The 24,734-nt window shown below is 39.5% G+C and overlaps 2 protein-coding genes across 2 annotated transcripts in view; both read left to right on the forward strand.

The window, feature by feature from the left end:
• SGO2 (shugoshin 2) overlaps positions 1–10,447 on the forward strand; it is a 42,975-nt gene extending 32,528 nt beyond the window's left edge. Inside the window, 1 exon segment of the mRNA XM_044913376.1 lies at positions 9,817–10,447. Within this exon segment, the coding sequence (XP_044769311.1) occupies positions 9,817–9,832 (16 nt within the window). The 3' untranslated portion in view covers positions 9,833–10,447.
• Positions 10,448–22,325: 11,878 nt separating this feature from the next.
• LOC110592052 (aldehyde oxidase) overlaps positions 22,326–24,734 on the forward strand; it is a 74,087-nt gene continuing 71,678 nt past the window's right edge. The window contains exons 1-3 of the mRNA XM_044913618.1: positions 22,326–22,462; positions 24,217–24,319; positions 24,533–24,590. Coding sequence (XP_044769553.1) covers positions 22,326–22,462; positions 24,217–24,319; positions 24,533–24,590 — 298 coding nt within the window. The remainder of the gene's footprint in view (positions 22,463–24,216; positions 24,320–24,532; positions 24,591–24,734) is intronic.

Here is a 24,734-nt window from a genome sequence, read left to right on the forward strand (position 1 = left end):
TAGAGAAAACTATCCTTAAATTTTCTCATCCTTTGCATTGTTTCAGTATTTACTTCTTTTATAAAATGAAAGGCCAAGTTGATGGTTCTGACAGGTATTTTGAAACAATGACAGGTGTGGAGCAAAAGCTCTCATTCACTGCTGGTGGGAAAGCCAAAGGGTACAGCCATTTTGCAAGACAGCTTGGTGGTTTCTTAGAAAACTTAACATATACTTTTCTGTATGACCCAGCAATCACACTCCTTGGTATTTACCCAAAGGGGTTGAAACTTATGTCTACACAAAAATCTGCACATGGATATTTATGGCAGCTTTATTCACATCGCCAAACTAGGAAGCAACCAAGATGTCCTTCAGTAGGTGAATGGGGAAATAAACTGTGGTATATCTAGACAGTGGAATATTACTCAGTGCTAAAAAGAAATGAGGTATCAAGGCATGAAAAGACAAGGAAGAGTCACAAATGCATTTAACTAAGTGAAAGAAGCCAATCTGAGAAGGCTACTTACTGTATAATTCCAACTATATGACATTCTGGAAGAGGCAAAGCTATGAAGACAGTAAAAAGATCAGTGGTTGTCAGGGAGGGGGCAGGGGAGACAGATGAACAGGTGGAGCACAGAAGATTTTTAGGGCAGTGAAAATACTCTGTATGATATTATAATGATAGATATTTGTCATTATACATTTTTCCAAACCCTTAGAATGTACAACACCAAGAGGGAACCCTAAGATAAACTATAGGCTTCAACTGATTATGATGTGTTAGTGTAGATTCATCGTGAGTAAAATATATTACAATGCTTGTGATAATGTTGACAATGGGGACGGCTATGCGTAGGTAAGGGCAGAGGGCATATGGCAAATCTCTACCTTCCTCTCTATATTATTGTAAACCTAAAACTGCTCTAAAAAAATAAAGTCTTAAAAAAAACCCCAATAACCAACACATTGTAGCAATACAAGGGAGGGTGAGAGAGAAACAAAAGTGAAATAAAGGATCAAACAGTTTTTTAAAAAACAACTTTGTCGAGCTATAATTCACATACCATACATATCATCATTTAAAGTGTACAATTCAGTGTGTTTTTAGTATATTCACAGATACACATACCATCATCACAATCAATTTTAGAACATTTCTTCACCTCAAAAAGAAACCCCATGCCCTTTATCTATCATTCCCATACCGCCCCCTCCCCACCCTACCCACCCCACCCCCAGCCCTAGGCAACCATTCACCTACTTCCTATCTCAATAGATTTCCCTATTCTGGATTTTTCATATGAATGGTATCACGTAGTATGTGGCTTCTTGCACTTAGCATAGTGTTTCCAGGTTTATCCCGTTTCATAGTATGTATCAGTATTTCATTTCTTTTTAGGACTGAATAATAGTCTGTCATATGGATAATACCACATTTTGTTTACCCATTTGTCTGTCGACGGACATTTGGTTTTCTCCATCTTTTGGTTATTATGAATAATGCTGCTATAAATATCATTTGCAAGTCTTTGTGTCTATATATGTTTTCTTTTCTCTTGGGTATATGCCTACTTGTAGAATTCCTGAGTCATATGGTAACTCTGTTTAATCATTTGAGGAACTGCTAGACTATTTTCCAAAGCTGCTGCACCATTTTACATTACCACCAGTGATGTATGAGGGTTCTGATTTCTCCATTTCCTTACCAACACACTTCTTATTTGGCTTTTTGATGATTCTAACCATAGTAGTGGGTGTAAAGTAGTGTCATAGAAAGGTTTTGATTTGTATTTCTCTGATGACTGATGATGTTGAGCATCTTTTCATGTGCTTATTGACCATCTGTGTATCTTCGTCAAAGAGAAGTGTATTCAGGGGCACCTGGGTGGCTCAGTCGGTTAGGTGTCCCACTCTTTTTATTTTCTCTAGAGCTATAGCAACTACCACATGGATTAGCTTTTTATATTATTAAACATAATAATTAACATGAATACTCAAATATCTGTACTGAACACAAATTAGAGGGTGAAATTACTCATATTACAGAAAGTTATTGCGTTATATAAAAGGGCCACAACACCTTAATATCATTTCTGACAGAGGGAAAAATTTAAAACGCAATTATTCCAAGTACTGTGGATTGAGTATCAAGCATAATTTAAGATAAAGCGCATCTGAAGTTGTAATCATAGCAAAGTTATTTCCTTGCTCTTCTTTTTTCCTCCACTTGATTTTTTTTATTGGGGTTTTTTTTTAATTTAAATTTAATTAACATATAGTATATTATTAATTTCAGAGGTAGAGTTCAGTGATTTATCACTCTTATATACCCAGTGCTCATTACATCACTTGCCCTCCGTAATGTCCATCACCCAGTTACAGCATCCTCCTACCCCCTTCCCTCCAGCAACCCTCAGTTTGTTTCCTGTGGTTATGAGTCTCTTATGGTTTGTCTCCCTCTCAGATTTCATCTTGTTTTATTTTTCCCTCCCTTCCCCTATGATCCTCTGTTTTGTTTCTTAAATTCCACATATGAGTGAGATCATATAATAATTCTCTTGATCTCAGCTCAGGTCATGATCTCAGGGTTGTGAGTTCAAGTCTTCCATTGGACTTCACGCTGGCAGGAAGCCTACTTAAAAAAAATTAAATTAAAAAAAAGAAAAGTCTATTCAGATCTTTTTCCCTTTTTTCAATTGGGTTGTCTTTTTTTTTTTTTTTAACTGAGTTGCAAGTTAAACTTTCTTATTTTAAACTAATTTTAGACTTATCAAAGAGTTATAAAAATAGCCCAGAGGTTCCTTCCCCAGCTTTCCCTAATTTTAACACCTTATCCACAGTACAATGATCAAAATTAGAAAATTAGCATTGGTACAATACTGTTAACAAACTATAGATGTCCATTAACACCCTTTGCTGTTTTAGAATCCTATCCAGGATCCCACCTTGTTTCTCCTTAGCCTCCTCTAGCCTATAACAGTTTCTCATTCCTTCCTTTCCTTTTATGACTTTGACACTTTTGAAGACTATTGGTCAGTTATTTTGTAGACTGTCCCTCAGTTTGGTTTGTCTGATGTTTTCTCATGATTACAATGCAGTTAAGCATTTTTGGCAAGAATTCTGCAGAAATGGTATGTCCTTCTCTCATTGCATCATTTTAAGGGGTTTATCATGTCAGTATGTTTCGGTAATGTTAACTTTGGTCCCTTGATTGAGGTGGTGTTTGCTGGGTTTTTTCACTATAAATCTGTAAATCACTATCTTTTCCTTTATAGTTAATGAACACTGGGGGAGATGCTTTGAATCTGTGCATTCTATTTTTCCTCCCACTTTCGCCTACTGATTTTAGCATCCATTGATGGACCTTGCCCGCAACAGTTATATTTCTGCCTAATAGTGGTTTTCTGTTTCCCTCTTTCCTTCTGGAATTCTGTAAGGAAGAGCTGTCCTTCTCCCTCTCTCCTTCCCTTATTTATTGATTGATTGATTGATTTATATCAGTATGGACTTATGGATACTTATTCTGTAAGTGAAAATTTAATACTATCAATAGTTATTGCATTGCCCAGATTATTCCAGTGTGGCTATTAGGAGTTCTTTCAGGGTGGCTTCCTTCTGTATTCTTTCAGCAAGGCCTCATCATATTTTGAGCACTTCCTTACTTTCTGACACAAGATGTTCCAGGCTTATCTTAGTGTTTTTCCTGCCCCAGCCCCCAAATCAGGTACTTTTGAAGAATTTTGTTTAGAAACCTAGGTATTCTTGCTATGTGTGTGGTATTAGTTAGCTATTGCTGCACAGCAATGTTACCATAAACCTAGTAGCCTAAAACAGCATCCATTTCTTATCTCTCCATTTCTGTGGGCCAGGAATCTGGACTAGAGCACTGACTTAGGTGCTCTACTTAGTGTCTCACAAAACTGTAATTAAGTTGTTGTCCAAGATGGTTCTCATCTAGAGGCCCTACTGTAGGTGAATCTGCTCTCAAGGTCATGCAGAATGTTGGCAAATTTATTTCCTTGTAGTTAGAGGACTGAGGGCCCCAGCTTCTTGCTGTTGGCTAGAAGCTGTCCTCAACTCCTCGAGGCCACTCTCAGCTCCTTGCCAAATGGGCCTCCCAAAATGGCTACTTATTTCAAAGCTAGCTGCAGAGTCTCTAGGGCAAATCCTTTAGCAGATAGAGTATCATAAAATGAAATGCAATCTTAGAAGTCAGACATTCCATCACCTTTGCCATATTCTATTGGTTAGTTGCAAGTCACAGTTCCTTAAAGAGGCAGTTACACAAGGGCATGAACGTCATCATGAGTGTGGTGGGAGGGATCCCCCTTAGGGTCTGGCCACCACAGGGCGCATTGCTGTTAGGCCCTCTCAGCAGACAGAGCTAGGAAACATATGTATGTGTACTAATCCACACATAAACACACTTTTATATTTCTCTATCTGTATATAAAGTAAAAAACCGTGAGTTTATATATTGATAGCCTCTGATTCCAGTTCAACACCACAGAGTTCATTTTTACTTTGCTTATTCATAATTTCTTTATCAGTGAGAAGCCTGGCTCTCATTATCTAAAATATATTTATTTGTTTGTTCATTTCTAGCATACACATAAAGTAGTTTCAGAATTGCTAACTACTATCCCTGTGAGAAGCATGCTTACTATAACTAGATTATAACATTTAGATATGGTTCTTTTTGTCTTAGGTTAGTTCTTTCCTTACCAACCCCCTTCCAGAGTAGTTATGTTATTCATTTGTAATTCATTTAAGTACATTTGTTATTGTTTGTATTGTTTTCTCCTTCTATATCTTGGTAGGTTTTGTTGTTTACTCTGAGGTATGTGAAACATTTGGATTATACAAATCAAAGTTATACAAAATGGTATATGCAGAGAACAGCAACTACTTTTATCCCAGCTACCCCATTCCTATTACCCCCTCTTTCTATCCTATTTTCACCTACCTCCTGGGGGTAACCAGTTTCTTTAGTTTCTGGCTTATCCTTCCTGTATTTCTTTAGCATAAATAAGCAAATATATGTATATCCCCCTTTTACATAAAGGCAGCATACCGTAGCTATTCTGTTGGGCTTTGTTTACTTTTGTTTAATAGTGTATTCTGGAAATCAATATCAATTTGTAGAGATTTTCCTCCTCCTTTTTTTTACAGCTGGATAATAATTATGTATAGATATACTATCCTTTTATTCAATCACATTCCTATATATGCACATTTAGGTTGTTTCCAATCTTTTACCATTATAAATAATAACTACATTGAGTAGTATTGTGCATATATCTTTTCATATTGTTGGAAATGGATCTTCAGAGTAAATTCCTAAAAGGGGATTGCCCGGGTGAAAAATAAGGACATATGTAGTTCTGTTAGGTCTTGCCACACCTCCCTCCAGAGGCTCGTACAAATTTGCATTCCCACCAGCAGAGTGTGGCACCCTTTACCCACATTGTAATCAACAAGAATATGTTGTCATATTTTAAAATTTTTGCCACTCTGGTAAGTGAGAAGTGGTATATTGGTGTTGTTTTACTTGGCATTTCTCTATTAAGTGAATTTAAAAGCTTTCCTCGTGCTTGGGGGTATTTATACCATTTTTTAATCTGTTCATATCTTTTTTCTATTTTTTCATTGTATTTCTGGTCTTTTTGTCCCCCAGTTATTAAGAATTCTTTTTTTTTCTTTTTTTTTTTTATTATGTTATGTTAATCACTATACATTACATCATTAGTTTTTGATGAATTCTTTATGTATTAGGGATATTAGCCCTTGTAGTATATGTAGCCAGTATTTTTTTGAGTTTATCAATTATTTTTTTACTTTGTTTTTTTAATTATTTTTACATAGTTAAATTTCTTAATCTTTCATTCTCTTTGAATTTTAAATCACAGTTAGAAGGTCTTTCCCTATACCATGGTTAAAGAGGAATTCATCATATTTTTTTCTAGTATTTTTATAGTTTTATTTCTTACATAAATCCCTAGTCCATTTAGAATTTTTTTTTAGTGTGAGGTATAAGATATGGATCTAATTTTGTCTTTCTTCTAAAGGCTACCCATCTGTACTTGCACCATTCATTTATTTACAAATGCATCTTTATCCCAAAGATTGGAGATGTCAACCATGTCATATTCTAAATTTCTGTATGTATTTGGGGGGGGTACATCTAATGCTGGACTTTTTATTCTATTGCAGTGATCTACCTGTCTAGTATAGAGGCTGTATATGATGTTTTAATGTCTGGTAAGGCTACTGCCTTCTCATAGTTTTTCTTTTCCATTGTTTCCTTAGGTGTTTTTACATATGAACTTTTTTTTTTTTAATTATTTTATTTTATTTTTCTTTTTTTAACATATGAACTTTAGTATTTACTTGGCAAGCTCAGGGTTTCTCAAACTCAGAACTGTTGACATTTTGAGCTAGATATTTCTTTGTTGTGGCAGGCTGTTCCGTGCATTGTAAGATATTTAGCAGTATCCCTGCCCTCCACCCAGTAAATGTCAGTAGCACCCATCCACTTAAAACAATCAAAAATATCTCTAAATGTTGCAAAATGTCACACAGGAGGCGAAATTGCTTTGAGTTCAAAATGACTGGTCTAGCTTGCTGGTATTTTTATTGGAATTGCATTCAATTTATACCTTAATTTAGGGAGAACTAACATCTTTGTATTGAGTTGTGCTATGTAAGAACAGGAGATGTCTTTGTATTTATTCAAGTCTTCTTTTGTAACTTTTAGAAGTGTTTTAAAATTTTCTTCAAACGGGTTTTACACATTTCTTGTTAAATTGATTTGTAGGTATTTAGTCTTCTTGGTTGCAAATGCACATGTAACTTGGACATGTAAATCATGCTCAGTATTTATTTGTGAGTATGAAAGGTGTTGAATTCTGTGTAAGTTTATAACTTGCTACTTAACTAAATTTCTTTTATTATCTGTCTCATTGATTCTCTCAAATAAAACTTAATGGAGGAGGAATACCATGATACCATCTGAAAATAGAGTTAGTTTTACTTCTTTACCCATTCATATGCCTCTGATTGATTTCTCTTGTTTCATGGCATTGGCTAATACCTCAAGTACAGTTTCACATATTAATAGGAATAGTGGGCATTCTTGCCTTGTTCCTGACTTGAGTGGTATTTCCACTCTGTTGTCTCCCCGTTAAACAAGATAATGACTTTAGTATTAAAGTAAGTATATACCATTTATAATATTAAGAAAATGTCCCCCAGTGTCTATTGAGTGTTTTAATCATGGATGAGTGTTGCATCATGTCAAGGACTTTTTCAGTATCCATGAAAAATTTATATGCTTTATTTCCTTAGATTTATTAACATGGTGTATGATAATAGGTTTTCTAATATTGAACTGAACTTGCATTCCTGGAATAAATCTCACTTGGTCATGGTATATGTTTTTCATAATGTGCTGTTGAATTTGCTTTTGTAACTATGCTGTGAGTACTTGAGAAGAATATGTACCCTCTTTTATCAGAGTATAGAGTTTGATATATATTCATAAGATTTACCCCTATATCCTTTAGATCTTCTCTCTCCTTATTTTTTTGCCCACTTCATCTATCTTGCACTGAGAGTGTTGTATATTAAAATCTCTTATTATTGTGTTCCTATCTGTCTCCATGCATCTCCTGTAGTTTTTGCTTCATAAAGGTAGTTGCTCTGCTATTTGGTACATAAATATCATAATTACTATATACTCATAGAGTAATATTCATGATTAATCCACATTGTAGATTAGGACTTTTACTATTGAAAATGTCCCCCTTTGTCATATTCAGTGCTTTGGGACTTAAAAGATAAAGACTTTAAAAAATATATTTGTATTACCTTCTTGTTAACTTCTGCCACCCCTATCCTCAGTGCCTAAAATGATCATTCTATAATACTTTGCAAGCAGTTTCATTCAGGATCTCTTCTCACTGGGGCCTATCAGAAGCTGTGATATATCTGCTGGATGTCATCCAAAAAGAAAAAAAAAAGGCAGCTGGTTTGTCATCATTCTTAGTATTTATACTAATGTTCATTGTGATACTTGCTTTTAAAAAATTTACCAACTAGGGCGCCTGGGTGGCTCAGTTGGTTAAGCGACTGCCTTCGGCTCAGGTCATGATCCTGGAGTCCCGGGATCGAGTCCCACGTCGGGCTCCTTGCTCGGCGGGGAGTCTGCTTCTCCCTCTGACCCTCCCCCCTCTCATGTGCTCTCTCTCTCTCATTCTCCCTCTCTCAAATAAATCTTAAAAAAAATAAAAAAAAAAAAAATTTACCAACTAAACCATTTACCAAATAATCTGTATGCCCAATAGGCATACAGATCTAAACTAAAATAGAATACTATTTCATTGCAGCATTTTGCTGTATTTAGAATAGGTAGCTCTTCTAAAGAATTAATTAAATTCTATCTAATTACCCAAGGCAGTGGTATCATTGGCTCTGGAGAGGGGTACAGAGGAGGGAAAGAGACCTACTCGATAGCTAACCATTTATACCTTTGTAATTTGGGACCATGTATATGTATGTCATCTAAAAAACATGTGTAATGTAAAGAATAAATACAGCTCCACTTTTTGCAACATGATATACTAGGTGTATGATCAAACTAAAAATAAAATAAAATTACTGGGTAAAATATTAAAAAACAAAACAAAAGCCAAACAAAAAACCCCCTTGAACATATCTATTAGCTAGAAGAGAAGAAGAAAGAGAGCTCGCATCAGAGACTGAATGAGAGCAGGAACCCAGAGAGGTAGGTGGACTCTGGCTTTTGCCCGAACATATTTACCAAACTAGGTGAACCTAAGTGTTGGATTCACAGCTTTATGGGGCTGGGGACAGAAGGCATATCCTAGGGTTTAGCTAAAATGAAAAGTCCAATAGTAGATCACCTTCAATAAAGTTGAGCTACTTTCTCAGTAGGAGGCAAACTAAAAATAACCTTCCCACCAGCTTTTTTAAGCCCCAAGAAATAACTCTGGTACTGAACTGAGGAGGAAAAAAATCTTCTGAGAATTCATAATCAAAATCAAACTCTCATGCATTGCAGCTGGAATTCATAATATCTGGAAGTCACAGAAAACCTCAAGCTGAGGATTTAGTATTAGCCCATGACTTGTAGTGCCCCCTGTTGTCCATTAGAAGGAAATGCAAATATTTTCTAGAGCTCTCCCTCATCTCAGTCCTCAACAAATTTTCTACAGATAAAATTCCAAGGGAAATGAACAGTTAGCTCACAGTAAACACTACATACACAAGGAACAAGGTACTAGCAGAAACAACTGATAGCAGAATTAGATACAGAATGTAAAATAAGAATGTTTAATGTTTCAGTGAAGGAGAGACTTAGAAGTGAATAAAGGTGTTGGAAAAAAAACACCTTTACTGTGAAGAAAAGCAAGGAAGAGATGAACACAGTTCAGGATAGTGATTACTTCTTGGGGGACGAAAGGGATGTGATCAGAAAGGGGCGCACTGGAGGCTTCTGAGGTGTGGTAATATTTTATTTCTTAACCTGGGTGGTAGGTACATCAACATTTATTTATTGTTTTTAAGTTGTACATTTTCATATATTCTTCTATGTATGCTGAAGTTCATAATAAAAAAGAAACACATAGTAAAACATGTAATGTGTGAAATCTAAGTTGGTCAGTTTTTCTTAAACCTTATTTTATAATTCCTACTATCATAGAGTATTCCAGATATATGATACAGGAGTTTTCTTCTCCATGCTTCACATCAAAAGCATCAGCTTTGAGTTGTTAATATTGTTCATCTTCCCTTTTTTCTACTCTGCAGGAAGATGAGAAGATGAGGTGAATGTATGGATTCTGTTTTTTTTGAATTCTCAAACCATACCAAGTCAAAACAGGGATATAACAAGGATCCAAAAGATGAAATGCGTGAAGAAGGCTTCCCCGCCCACCTTTTCATGAGTATTAATTTATTCTTATGTTTACATATATGTGTATAAAATAGCTATTTTGTAATATTAAACTTCTAAAATCATTTTGGTCATCCTATAACTTATGTTGCTGTTTTTGTGAACTTCTTTCAACCTAACAGCCTTTAACTAAGCAAAAGCTGTTAACCTTTTAACCAAATAAAATGTGTTATAAATATTTTTGCCTTGGTTATCTTGTTGTATACCAAGCTATCTTGTTTTATTTTTAAACCATCCAATATATTTGATCACCTAGAAGATTTTAAAAGTTGCCTCCTGCCTTGGCCAGTTTTCTGTCACCCTTCATTCTTACACTTTCAAAATTACCTGTTAGATGTCAATTTCTGTATTATTTCCATTCTCTGTAATCTGATGACTTGGCTGAGGGGCTTAACCTTTCAGGCTCTTTTAAATTTGGTTTTTATAACTTTATTTTAAAGAACCCTTACTATAGTAGTAATAGAAAGTAATAAATCCTATTGATGTCTGAGATCAATGAACATAATTTACTGTATTCAAATGACAAGTCAAATTCTATTCTGCCTAGATGGAAAAGCTTACTTAGAGAATATCTGACAACTGAAAGGGTGAACTAGTGTTTTTAACAAACACTTCAGATCATTCTGGGGCAGACTGTCCTAGGACCAAACTCTGAGGAATTGCTGTAGGAATACAGAGTCCCACGGAACTTACTCATAATATCAACAATGTGGGTTGAGTGGAGGCCTTATTAAAGGAACAGTTTACACAAAGATTAAGAGCCTGGCGCCCTGAAAATCTTTGTTCTCTTTCCTATACACCTATTACTTGGAGACTATGGACCTCCTAGAGGCAGTCTCCAGTATTATATTTTTGTCCCTATTGCTTATTTCTATTTTTCCTCCTTTCTATGAGTTTTTTCTTTTTTTCCCTTCCCATGTAAATTATTTTTCAGTTTATGTAGTCAAATTTATCAACCTTTTATTGCTGGTGGAATTTGGTCACAGTAAGAAAGAATTTTCCTTCTTCCAGATTATAAAGACATTTACCCATGGTTTCATTTTGTTTTACATTTAAATTTCTGATTCATGTGGAATTTTTTTCTATGATATGAGATATGAATGCAACTTCAACCTTTTTCCAAATGACTCCCCCATTAATGAGAAGGTCCATGTTCTCCATTACTGATTTGAAATGCTACCCTTTTTTATGTTGTATTTCCACGTGCACTTAAATTTATTTCTCAATTTTCTGTTGTATTGGTCTGTGTGTCTGTTTATGCCCCACTACCATACTCCGTAGACTTTAGGGGGAGTATCAAAGTTTCCCTCTCCTAGAGCTTTTACATATTTCTTAATAAATTTATGCCTAGGAATTTTTTTTTTTCTTGGTAATAAAAATGGGATCTTCCCTTTGATTCTCTCTTCTAATTATTTGCATATATGTGTTCATTATTGATTTCTGTATGTTAATTACTGAACATTCATTATTTGTAGTATTTTCCAGACATATGTCCTGAAAACTAAGTTAACTTTACCTCTTTTTTTTTTCCCCTTCCAAATCTTAACGCATCTCATTGCTTTCTTTTGTCTAATTAATTGTATGGCTGCTACCTTAAGTAAAATGTTAAATTGTAGTGAGAAGAATAGGTATCCTTATCCTATTGTTCCTGATTTTCATGGGAATGCCTTTGGTTTTACCCTAATAAGTAAGATGCTGGGTTTTGAGCTGGTTATGTATAATTTATAATCACATTAAAGTATTGTCTATCAATTATTTTATTGAGTGCTTCTTTAAAAAATCATGAATGAGTGTTGAATTTTTGTCAAGTGACTTTTGACATTGATAGAGACTGTATGAGTTAGGGTCCAGCCAAGAGATAGAAACCACAATTATTTTATAAATTGTTAGCCATATAGTACAGAACTAAACAAGGGACCACTGGAGTGTCATAGAGGAGGTAACTATGGGAAGTACTTTGGGGCTGGGGATGCAAAGAAAAAAGAATGGAATTACTGAAACCTAAAGGCTTGGAGGAAGAGTTCCAGGACTCTAGGGAAGGTGTGCAACAGGTTAGTGCTGTTTCCCTGACGGGCTAGGACAAGACTGGTCTGATAGTGTGGAAAAGCTGCAGACTGGAACCCTCTGTTGCTTCTGAAGTCCGTTGTTCCTGCAAGGGTGAGCCATTTCTGTGATGTTGCTGACAGGAACAAGTAGCAAACAGGAAGGAGCAAATTTCTTTTTCCTCCACCATACTTGCAGTTTGCTTCTATCTACTTCTATTGCCAGAGACTGAAAGGGAGCCTGGCAAAGGGAAAAATGGGGTTTTGTAAAGGCCTGGCCTTAAGTGGAGTGAGACATGTGGATTTGAAGCTGAAACATAATAGCTTAAGAGCACAAAGGGATATGATTATTCTCCTTAGGTATGTTCATATAACAAACTATATTCACTGATTTGTTGATACTGAAACATTCTTACTTTCATGGAATAAATTCCACTTTTTAGTATGTGCCAGCCATTGTCTCTCACCTCCAAGCCCACCTCTCTACAATTTGCTGTGTGATTCTGGAACTCTACAAATCACATTTTTTTTTTCTTTGCTAGCTGACTTTTTAAGCTTCTGTCAGCAAGGGGTGATAGAGACAAAATCAGAAAGAGGGACAAAAAACTTGTTCCTTTTTTGCTTGTGTTCCCTGTCAACATCCCCTCAGCAATGGTGATTCCCTCGGGGGCAGCAGTTGGTTTGTCACCAGTCAATTTAGCATTCCTAGAACCGGCCTCATAAGGCCCCCATGGCGGTACCAGCACTACTTGGGCTGTGCCCCTCACGGGCCTCAGGCCTAGCTCCTCAGGGAGCCTCCTTCAGGCTCCTGAGGTGTCCCAGCCATATGTGCCACGAGCCTTCTTTGAGATCTGCGTTCTGACTCCTAGAAGCCCTTTCCTAGCTCCTGAGGTATTAAACAGTGGCTGAGCAGGACCCTCTCCTCAGCCGCCAAGATTCTGGGTTCTAATAATCCCAGCCTCTTCCTTTTTATTACCCAGCTGATTCCTGCTTGGGATTCTCTCTCCCACTCCCTCTGCCCCTCCTCCCACCTTTTCTCTCTCTAAAATAAATGTTTTTTAAAAATTTCACTATAGTATGGTTTGTAACAGCAAAAATGGAAAAAAGGAACAACCTAATAAGTAACATCACTAGAGGACAGCTAACTTGAAAACCAACTGAAATGAATGAAAATAACTATCAAGTTGGTGACAGAGATACCCAATCTTACAAAAGGTATTTTGAATTTGTATCTTTATCAGGATATACTCTAAGGGTAAAAAGAACTATAACAAAATTTTAAACTTTCATTTACTAGTCTCATTGCTGCTATAATATTGATGTGGCTATTATGAAATAGTTCTAAGGACAGATTAAAGAAATTAGATTTCAGAAACTTCAGAATCTTTGGTTGCAGAATCAAACTCTGCAATCTTAAATTTTAATTAGAAATATTAGTGTGAACTCATGCTTTTTGCACTTTTTAAAAAGTTACGTATTTTCTAGTTCTGTCCACTAAAAATGTTTAGAAACAATGATGACTGACTAGCAATGAGTACTTCTAGCATCTAGATTGTGGTTTCTAAATACTATTTCCCATCACAGAGACCAGGGCTCTTTGGAGAAATGGCTAATTCCAAGTTTGGGACAGTATATAACCAAGGTGAGCCTGGGATGTCTTGTACCAGAAAACAAGGACATTATTAAAAATGAATGTGACCATATCAAAAGGACACAAGTTCCATTGAAGTCACTGATCAATCTCAGCATCATTAAGAATGAGACGACCAGACATCATAAGCCTCCTGATGTGCTACAATGTCAAGTGTACGGCATCACCCATGAAGTCTTCTCATTACCTCCCCCAACCCCAAAGTTGAGCTGGAATTTAATCAAGGCTTTGGAGCGATAGGCATGATGTGATTTGAAGTTTGGGTCCAGTAGCCAATGACCAGGAAAGAATTCTTGAGATGTTTTTAGTACAAAAAGGTGATTTTATTATATCACAAGGACAAAGACCCATGGGCAGAGAGAGCTGCACCTGCGAGTGTGAGGTGTGACTGACTATATACTTTTAAGTTTGTGGAAGGAGGGGAGGGAGAGATAACATTAAGTTTTTAAGGAATTTCTATATGCTGAAAGCAAGGTCTTACAGAACCTTGAAGATTTAGCTACTGTCAAGATAAGGTTGCTTTTAGTCTTCAATAAAACATAAACATTGAGGCATTAAGGCGGCCATGATTCCTTGAGGAATGTCAGGCTGAGTGTTTCAGGTATCAGTGTGCTGCAAGCTGTAAGGAGATTTCATTTAGGCCACGTATCTCTTGCCTTTGTTTTCCTCATCAGGCACAGTATATACGTAGTAAGTAGGTTGGAAGAACAAAAAACACCAGAAGAAGCAATCAGCCATTATAAAATGTGGTGCATTCTATAGGACAACTGACTGGACATGTTAATAGCATAAAAAGGGGGAGTGGGTGAAGGGACTGTTGTAGATTAAAACAGACTGAAGAGAGAACAAAAAATACATTGAGTAGCCTTTGTTTGATTCAAAGAAATCAAATGTAAAAGGACTTTTTTGGATGCTGGGAAATTTTCAGGATATTAAGAAAATATTTTGTGAGGTGTGAGCATGGCATTTCGAGTAAAGAAATGTCTTTTTTAAAAATGTATACTAAAGTACTTAGGGATAAAGTAACATTCCTGAGATTGGCTTTAAAATACTCCAGAAGGGGCGCCTGGGTGGCTCAGATGGTTAAGCATCTGTCTTCGGCTCAGGTCATGATTCCAGGTCTCGCTGCTCAGCAGGGAGCCTGCTTCTCCCTCTCCTTCTACTGCTCCCCCTGCTTGTGCTCTCTCACTCTCTCTGTAAAATAAATAAAATCTTAAAAAAAAAAATACTCCAGAAAAAGTTAAGTGAATATGGCAAAATGTTGACCATTTTCAGAGCTCAATGAGGTATATGGCGACGCTAGTTGTACTCCTCACTTTTATGTACTAACTTTGGAAATTTTCACAAAATTTTGTGTTCACATAAACGAAATGACATGGGCAAGTGTTCTAGGTATATTTTTTAAACGATATTTTATTATTTATTTGAGAGAGAGAGAGAGCGAGTGGGGGAAGCAGAGAGAGAGGGACAAGTGGACTCTGTGCTGAGGGCCAGCCAGACCAGGGGCTCCATCTCATGACCCTGAGATCATGAGGAGAGCTGAAATCAAGAATTGGAGGCTTAACCAACTAAGCCACCCAGGTGCCCCAGTGTTCTAGGTATATTGAATGAAAACAAGTCTGGAAAATAACTAGTTTGGTTCTATTTGAGTTTTTAAAAGGAGTTACAGGCAGATTTCAAAAATGTAAAGATAGACCCAAAAATTAATACTGGTAAATTCTAAGTTGTAGGCTTACAGATATTTATGCTTTTCAGTATTTTCCAAGTTGCCTTTAAAAAAAAGTTTTCCAAGATTTTTCTATCTCTGTTCATATTTACCAGATAAACTGTTGTTATTTACTGGATAGACTGTGAATAGTGATGAAGCTTTAAAAAAAAAAAAAAAAAGGTTTATCTCTATATCAAGGTAGCTCTTGATTTTAAAAAATAAACTTGGATAGTTATTTCTAAAACTGTAAGACAAAGTTGTAAAACCACCGGTTGTCCTTAAGCTCCTTTCCTGCAAAGTTGGAATGAATGGGATTGTTTTATGAGGACTGCACCAGGTGTGGTGGGAGCGTGGTGGGAGCAGTGGCACAAAAAACGGCTTGTTCCCGAACTGCACATCTGGCTGGAAAGCCACTTAAAACCCGCACCAATGAAAGACGCCCAAAGAGACGCCGCAGGACCTGCCGCACCTGCCGAGAGGCGGAGAGCGCGGCGCGGACGCGGGGATTCGGCGCGAGGAGGGGAAGCTCCCGCCAATGATCTCGGCGGCCGGAGCGCTCGCGTGACGTTCTGGGAACCAGGCAGGCTTTCCCCGCCAGGCGCACGGAATTTTAGGTCTTCAGTGGAACTCTCTCCCTGGGACTTGACTGCCGGGTAGGCTCCGCCGGCAGCGCAGTCGGCGACCCCGGGGCCCGGTGCGGGGCCGTGCCCCGCCAGCATGGACCGGGCGGCGGAGCTGCTCTTCTACGTGAACGGCCGCAAGGTGAGCGCGCTCGCGGCGGCTTCTGGCCTCCCGGCCGCTGTGCCCCCGCGTGCTCCTCCGCCCCCACCCGGCAGGTGCAGGGTGTGCTTTCCCGACCGCCCTGGCGCTCCGGGCCCCATTCGCCGGGGTTCCTTTTCCTTCTCCTTCCGAGACCCGCTGACCACCGACCTCACCCGCCCCACCCCGCAAACAGGAGGAGAAATGGCTGTTCTTCCTAGTCGGGGTCAGCGCTGCCCAACCTTCCCCCTCAAACCCGTAGATAACGGAACGTCCGGGTAGACGGGGAGCAGTCTATAGACGGCTGAGCCTGGGCTCTCGGCTCTCCCGTGTGTCTGCATGAGCAGAGAGCGGCTTAGACCAGAAGGACGAACGAATTCAAACGACTCTTATCGTTTCTCGGGTGAGGCAGCTGTGACTTGCTGCAGTCACAGCAAGTTCCTGGCAGAGCTGAACCCAGAGCCGGGTTCTGGGGACTTGGAGATCCTCCCTGCGTCCGCTGTGATGCGGCGTCTGTGCTCTCAGAAACCGGGCTGGCTCTGCAGAGCCTCGGCGAGAGTTCCGGCAGTGCTCAACCTTGGAGCGCTGCAAAGCCCCTGGGCGTCCTTGAAAACACCCCTCACACCCAACGTGGCCATAAACCGCGTTCACTCAACGCTGTCCCAGCCTATTGGCACCACTTTGCAAGGGAGAAACTGAGGCAGGAAGGAAAAAGGGCTTCCTTAAGAGATGACAACCAAGCAGGGGCCATGCTCCCTGCCCTTCCACAGTGCCAACACCTTCAGAGCCAGCGAGAGCCCCGCTTCTGGGTCTAGGGGAGCCAAACACTTTCCCCGACTGACTGGCGCCAGCGACGCACCAAGAAGCTGAGGTCTCACTGGAGGCCTGTTTTAAGGCCCTGATGGTATTTTTGCACTTGTGGTTTTGTAGTATTTTTCTTAAAGAGGACCCCTCCCCCCAAATGGTACAAGTTCTAGGCCCCACAAAACCTTCCTTTGACCCTGTTGCCTGGGTTCCACACTGGGTAACATGAGCTTGTTATTCCTGATCTGTAATGGGGGCTCTTAGGATCCCCTCAGAGGACTACTGTGAGGGAAAATTGGCAGTGGGATGAAGTGTTAGCATTATGTCATTCTTTCTTTGCATGACTGAATGGCATAGCAAACAAAACTCTGGCCTTTTTATTTAGACAAACAAGGATTCAATTCCAGCTCTCTTACGGTGATGCCCTAAACTTTTAGAGCCCCAGGTCCTCTGTTAAAAAGGGATACTGCTACTTAGATCAAGTGATAATGCATTATTTAATTTGTTTGTTAAGGGTCTACTCTAGAAGGCAGTGTTCCAGTGTTCTCAGGGGATGCAACAGAACACAGAAATGACAAAGTCCCTGCTTGCATGGAGTTTACATTGTGCTGGGGAGGCAGACAGCAAGCACATAAGCAAGTGGAAATGTATGTCAGGCAGTGATAAGTGCTAGGACAGAACATAGAGCAGAGTGAACAGGAGCTGATATTTTAAGTGGGATGGATGTTTAGGGCTCTCTGAAAGAGGGACATTTGAGCAATGACAAATATGAAGTGAGGAGCAAACATCTGAGGGAAGTATCCCCAAGGGAGGGAATGGGGATGCAAAGATCCTCAGACATGGGGATTTCTGCATGCTAAGGGATAGCAAGGAGGGTGGTGGGGCTGGAAATGTGGCCAGGGGCCAGATTGCTAGGGCTTTGTAGGTGATGGTAAGGATTCTGGTTAAACGAGGAAACTGGTTTTTGAGTCTAGCTTCTTCCTCATCCTCCCTTCCCTGCCCTCAAACAAACTCCAGTTGGATTTTTAACATAATGGCTAACAACAGTTTGTGCTCTATTGATTTTTAAAAATAGATAAGCTGGTTCTTATCTGTGGGCTCATTTTTATCTATGGGTCAAATGTCCTGTGATCATTTGGAAAGTACACTCTAAAGATATCGATTCAATTTTTGCAGTTGCCCTTTTAAAAGAAATCATGCCACTCTTCCCCTTTCCTCCTCCTCCTCCTTCTCCCCCTCCTCCCTTCCAGATTGTTAGGTGTGTGTGTCAGTCCCGGCAAGCAATCCTGATTGCCACATATATAGAATAAAGTTTCTGGTTCAGAGGATGAGGGGCTGTTGAGAAAAGTGAGGGAGAGAAACCACCAGGGAAGAGGGCTCTTAAGGTCAAACATGACCTCTGGGATTAAAAATTTGCCTCTGAGGCCCTCTGCCCATTGTTTAGTTGAATTATTTGGGTTCTTTTGGTGTTGAGTTGTATTAAGTTCTTTATATATTTTGGATAGCAATCCCTTATCAGATATACCATTTGCAAATACCTTCTCTCATTCACCCGGTTGCCTTTGTGTTTTGTTGATGGTTTCCTTTGCTATGCAAAAGGTTTTTGTTTGTTTGTTTGTTTTTGGTGTAATCTCAGTAGTTTATTTTTGCTTTTATTTTCCTTACCTGAAGAGACATATCTAGAAAAATGCTGCTGAGGCAGATGTCCAAGAGATTACAGCCTGTGTCTTCTTCTAGGAGTTTTATGGTTTCAGGTTTTGCATTAAGGTCTTTTATCCATTTTGAATTTATGTTTGTGTATGGTGTAACAAGTGGTCCAGTTTCATTCTTTTGCATGTAGCTGTCCAGTTTCCCCAATACCATTTATTGAAAAGACTGTCTTTTCCCCATTATATATTCTCGCCCACTTTCTCCTAGCTTCATTGATCATATAAGCATGAGTTTATTTCTGGGCTCTCTATTCTGTTCTATTTACCTATGTGTCTATTTAGTGCCGGTACCTTATATTTGATTGCTACACCTTTGTGGTATATCATGAAATCTTGGATTGTGGTATCTCCAGCTTTGCTTTTTTCTTCTCAAGATTGCTTTGGCTATTTTGAAATAAGTCATATAGAGAAAGACAAATACCATGTGGAATCTTAAAAAAAAAAAAAAAGCAAACAGAAACAGAATCATAAAGTAGAGAACAAACTGGTGGTTGCCTGAGGGGAAGGGGCTGGAGGGACGGGCAAAATAGGTGAGGAAAATTAAGTATAAACTTCCAGTTAAGAAATAAATAAGTTACAGAGATGAAAAGTACAGCATAGGCAATATAGTCAGTGATATTGTAATAACACTGTATGATGACAGATGGTGACCACACTCATTTTGTGAGCACTGAGTAACGTATAGAATTGTATAGAAGCCAGTTAGGAGACTCTAGGTGGTGTGATTAGCCTCCAGTCTGTGCTTTTTTGCAAAATCCCCTCAGGTCACCAAAAGGTGTCATCAGGCAGGGTCTGAGGCCATCAGGAGGGAAGGCCAGTGCATATTGGTCAGATAGCTAGTTGCAGAGAGATTTCGGAAATTTTACTTGCTCCACCAGGGGCCCCCAGAACAGGTGACCAACTTAACGTAGAGTATGAGGGAGGAAGAAGCCATAAATAAGTTATACCCCAGATGAACTCTGTAACACAGCTCAGGAACTAAAGCACGTTATTCTACAGGGCAGTGAGGTGTAGAAAGCAAAGATGTGAGCTTTTGGAACTAGTTAGTCATGGGTTTGAGGGGGTTTGGGTTTGAGAGCACAGGTGCTCTCTACTCTGCCACTTGGCAACTCTGTGGCCTCAGGCAAGTTGCTTAATATCTCTGAGCCTTAGTTTTCCCCCCGGCAAAATGGGGCTAATAACAGTAACTTCTCTCATGGAACTGAGATAAAGATTAAATTCCACGGAGAGCGGTTAGCAAGGTGCTTGGCACGCAGCAAGTACTCAATATGTAGAAATGATTATTAATATCTGCACCAGAAAATAATCTGCTTCATGTGCAGAGCCAGACCTGTCTGGAAGTGCCAAGGGGGCTGAAAATTAGTCATTGAGCATTATTTGCTCAAAAAAATGTAGGGTCTTTATATTAGTATAGGAAACTGGGATGAGCTGTCCGTTAGCTAGTCTTTCTTTGGGTTCTTGGTCTGCAGAGCTGAGAAAGGAAATTTCTGGGGTGGTTATAATGATTCAGAGAAAAGTGGAGGGGGGTGGAGGTGGCTTAGGCAGGGAGAACCAACAATTAAGATGCATTTTAAAGCCACCAGAAGCTCAGTCAGAAGTGTCCTCCTTCTCTGTTGTAAGGATGCTGGGGGTTATTGCTCTTCTCTACTGGGTCCCACAAATACATCTCTTTCTTTCCTCTCCTGGTATGTCTCAGCCTTGTCCTTTCACACATATCTCATTCCCTTTCTTAGTTTCCATTCTTTCAACACTTTCTCACCCCTCCTCATCTCCCTTCTCTTTCTTCTTTCTGCCTCTGTCTTGGATGTGGTGAAGACCCCTCAGGTATTAGTCACTGGCCCGGTACAGAGGAAAGTGATTTCTCAATCTTGTGCAGTATGAACTTGAAATCTCACAGAGGGCTGGTGGAGATATAGAAGGACAGATCCTTACAATGCTCAAGGCTGTACTGAGCCAGGAACATGTCATGACCCTGATCCAAGAACTGGCATCATCTTCCCAAACCAGAGTCAGCGAGAATAACTCTGTTCCTCATTCCCTTCCCAGCCCCCAGCCACCAGCTTGGCCCTGATCTCACAGTTTCACTCCAAGACTGCCAGGACAGGGTGCATGCCATATCTCTGCCCCTACCTCCCCCTCCAAATAGGCCATCCACCAACTAAGAAAAATAAACACATTGCAAGCCAGGGGCACTTTGAACCAGACTCCAATCTCTTGAGACATCTCTTAGAACAAGTACCCAAACAAGCAAGGCCTGCTTCTTCCAATGGACCTGCTTCCATTCCATTCCTTCCAAAAATATACAAATATCCCTCAAGCCTAAACGCTCTTCTTTACTATCTAAGCTACCCAGATCCTGTTTCGTCATTAAAATTGGGCTTCTGTAAAATTTACCATCGTATGTATTAACTAGGATTACTTTCAGCTGTGAATGGCACAAACTCAAAAAACAGTGATTCAAACAAGATACAGATCATTTTTACTTTACATAAAAGGATATCTTGGGGCTGGTCCAGAAGCTTCATGATGTCATCTGAGACCCAGATTTCTTCTTTTTCCTCTACAGCTGTTAATATATTGCCTTATGGTCTAGGATAGCTGCTGGAGTCCTAGCCATTTCATCCCTTTTCCAGGCAGCAGGAAGGAAGAAAGGGAAATGCATACTGGGATACACAAGAAGCAGTTTCTGCCATCATTCTTGGCACTTCTCTGTTTTTCTTTCTTTTCTTCTGTTCAGATGCCCCAAGACTGTGAGAAATCCTTCCTCTCTCCTCAGTGTTCTCATGATTATTTATTAAAGTTAATTAACATTTATTATGTTCCTATGATATATCCCCAGCACCTAGCTCAGTGGCTGACACAAAGAAGAATAACAGAAGGTGGTGTCTCCCAGGATCAAGAGAGGCTTATACAGACACAAATAAAATTATGATGCAGGGTACAGTGCTGCTACTCAATTCCAGTGTGTGGGTGGTTTCTCCCCACACCACCAAACAATTCCCTGACTCCTGAGTGTTTTACAATTCAACTCAGTTCTTACACTGTCTACCCAGAGATAGCATCAGGTTCCATTAAAGGCTCAGTCGCACAAGAAGGCTCCTCCCTGCCTTCAAATGCCAATCCTAAGTCCAGGTTGTTACCTACTTGTGACTGACTGACTATAAACCGGATTTCCACAACCCCCTCCTTATGTTTGATTAATTTGCTAGAGTGGCTCACAGAACTCAGGTAAGCAGTTTACTCACTTGATTCCTGGTTTATTACAAAGGGTATTAAAGGCTATGAATCAACAGCCAGATGAAGCTATAGGATGAGGTCCAGAACAAAGGAGCTTCTGACCCCATGGAATTGGGATATGGCACAGGTAGTATATGGATGTGTTCTGGTTCACCAACTTGGAAGCTCTCTAAGCCCATCCTTTTATGGGCTTTTATGGAGGCTTCATTATACAGGCATGACTTATTAAATCATTGGCCATTGGCAACTGATTTAACTTGCAGTCCCTCTCCCCTTTCTGGAGGTCAGGGGACAGGACCGAAAGTTCCAACCCTTTAATCACATAGTTGGTTCTTCTGGCAACCAGCCCCCGTTAGGTTAATTCCAAAAGTTATACCATTAACATAACAAAGACACCTTGATCACACTCAACACAAGAAATTCCAGGGATTTTAGGAGCTATGTACCAGGAACAATGGCTGAAGATAAAATATGTATTCCTAATTATAAGTCACAATGTCACATGGAGTCCACAAAGTTCTATGACAGATGTGTGGACATTGGCCATGGGAGCACAGAGGAAGCTGGTTACCTGGAGCAGAGGATGGAAAGGTATATTAGATGGTAGCACCCCACAGAAGAGAACACTTGAGCAGGGCTTTGAATGATGTACAAAATTCTGCCAAGAAGATAGGGAGGACTTTTAGAAGGAATCCTATATCCAAAATGTAGTGAAGGGTGAAAGTCCTGCCAGCCCAGCCAGTTCTCCCATGTGACCCAGTGTTAAAGATACACGGGTTGAGTGGCAGGAGAAGGTGGGCAGTCTGTCAAAAAGGCCTTGTAGGCTATGCCAAGGAGTTTGAATTTCTTCTTGTATTCCAGGAACTCTAGAATATAAATTTCCCTAAGACACATTCAGTGTGCTCATTAATCATGCACCTTTTCTTGGTCTTTCTCCCAGAAATTCTGATTCCATAGGGATGTCATTTTAACAGGCACCCTGAATGATTCAGGAATTCCCAGCATGGTGGTTTGTCAGCCAGGAGGCAGTGTTGAATTAAAGCAGATACAGATGGTGATCAGGCTTGGATTTTAAAGAGGTCATTCCAGTAGTGGTATAAAGAGTGGTATTGTGGGTGCCAAGAATGGAGGCAGGAGACATGTTAGGCAGCTCTAATAATTGTTCTGGCAAGAAGTAGTGAGTGTTGATCCTGAGGAGTGACAGTAGAAGTGCAGGGTGTTTAGAGAATCATTTTGAAAGTATGAGTGACAGGACTTGGTGACACTGATTGTGGTGGATTGAAAGAAATAAAAAGTTGAGAATAGCTCAGGTTTTTAAGCTGGGATGACTTAGCAGATGGTGAGGTTATTAAACAAGTTAGTGAAAAGAAGGGAAAGAGTAAGTTTGGGAAATAAAATAGTTTCATTTGAGGGCCTATTAAGTTTGGGATGCCTGGAGGGGCACTTAATTTTTTTTTTTTTTTGTATTACAGTATGGGTATGTGTACCCCCCTGAAACACACACAGACAATCGCACCTCTCACTATATTGCAGACTCCTCTAGGGCACAGATCTGACCTTGGAAATTGGCATATGTTTCACTTTCCCTGGCATATGGCCACTTAGAATTGAGGGTGAGGAGGCATCCATAGAATAAGCATATGTCCCCTCCTCACCTACTTCCCAAAAGAGTAGCAGAATAACACGGTGAAAGATGAACTCTACTTCTGAGATTGTGAAGCAAATCATGGTTCTCTTTGTTCTGTGACTAAAAGAAATACAGAGTTTTAATCAAAAAAGAGAAAACATGATCACTTTGGGGAACATAACCAATCATGACATTCGGTCATGCCATCCATTGGGTGTTGCTGTCCTATTGCTGTGCTGCTGGGCTGCCCACACAAACCCGCTTCTTAAGTGTATCCTTTCTTGCACATCTTTGGATTACTTGGCATATACATTTTATCTTCTCTTGTGTTTCTTTGATCTGGGGTCATGGTTGGTTGTATTCTCTTCCTGAAAACTGTAATTCAGGATGCCTGGGTGGCTCAGTCATCAAGCGTCTGCCTTCGGCTCGGGTCATGGTCCCGGGTCCTGGGATCGAGTCCTGCATCGGGCTCCCTGCTCGGCGGGAAGCCTGCTTCTCCCTCTCCCACTCCCCCTGCTTGTGCATGCTCTCTCTCTCTCTCTCTCTCTCTGTCAAAAAATAAAATCTTAAAAAAAAAAACTGTAATTCTTCAGCCATGATAAACAAGATTTTTTTTAAAAAATTATATCAGTATCTCAATATTCTATTCCAGCAGCCACCCCCTACCTCTTTCTTCCCTATTCTGTTCTACTAATGTCTTTTCACTGACCTGTTTCAGACTTTCTGGGAGAAGCTGGGCAGGCATCACTAGTGTTCCTGTTGGTAGAAACAACGCCTGCATTAGAAAACAGTGGAAATTCAGGACCAAGGACAGCGGCAAAGTGGTGTTGGCGCTCCAGATTTCAACTTTACTCTTAAGAGAGATGATTTGTATATCACAGGTGTTCCATAAACATTAAATCAAATTGAAAATATGAGTAGAAGAGTTCATTAATGTGCACTGCCATCAAATTAGCATGAGCTTGCCCATGTGAATATCACACCAGCTCTCTCAACTTTATGTACATAACTCTCTTCTTTTCCTTTTGGTACAGGTAATAGAAAAAAATGTTGATCCTGAAACAATGCTGTTACCATACCTGAGGAAGAAGCGTATCCTTTTCTTTGCTTTGAGTGTGTGCGTGTGTGTGTGTATAGTGCTGATATCCTCATCAGGTGATGTTTCAAATATCTTTTTAGAGCTGCACTGAGTCCTATTCCCTACCATTATGATTTTATGTTCTTCTTAAAGAAAGT

The sequence above is a fragment of the Neomonachus schauinslandi genome, chromosome 3 (genome assembly GCF_002201575.2).
Source record: "Neomonachus schauinslandi chromosome 3, ASM220157v2, whole genome shotgun sequence".
NCBI lineage: Eukaryota > Metazoa > Chordata > Mammalia > Carnivora > Phocidae > Neomonachus > Neomonachus schauinslandi.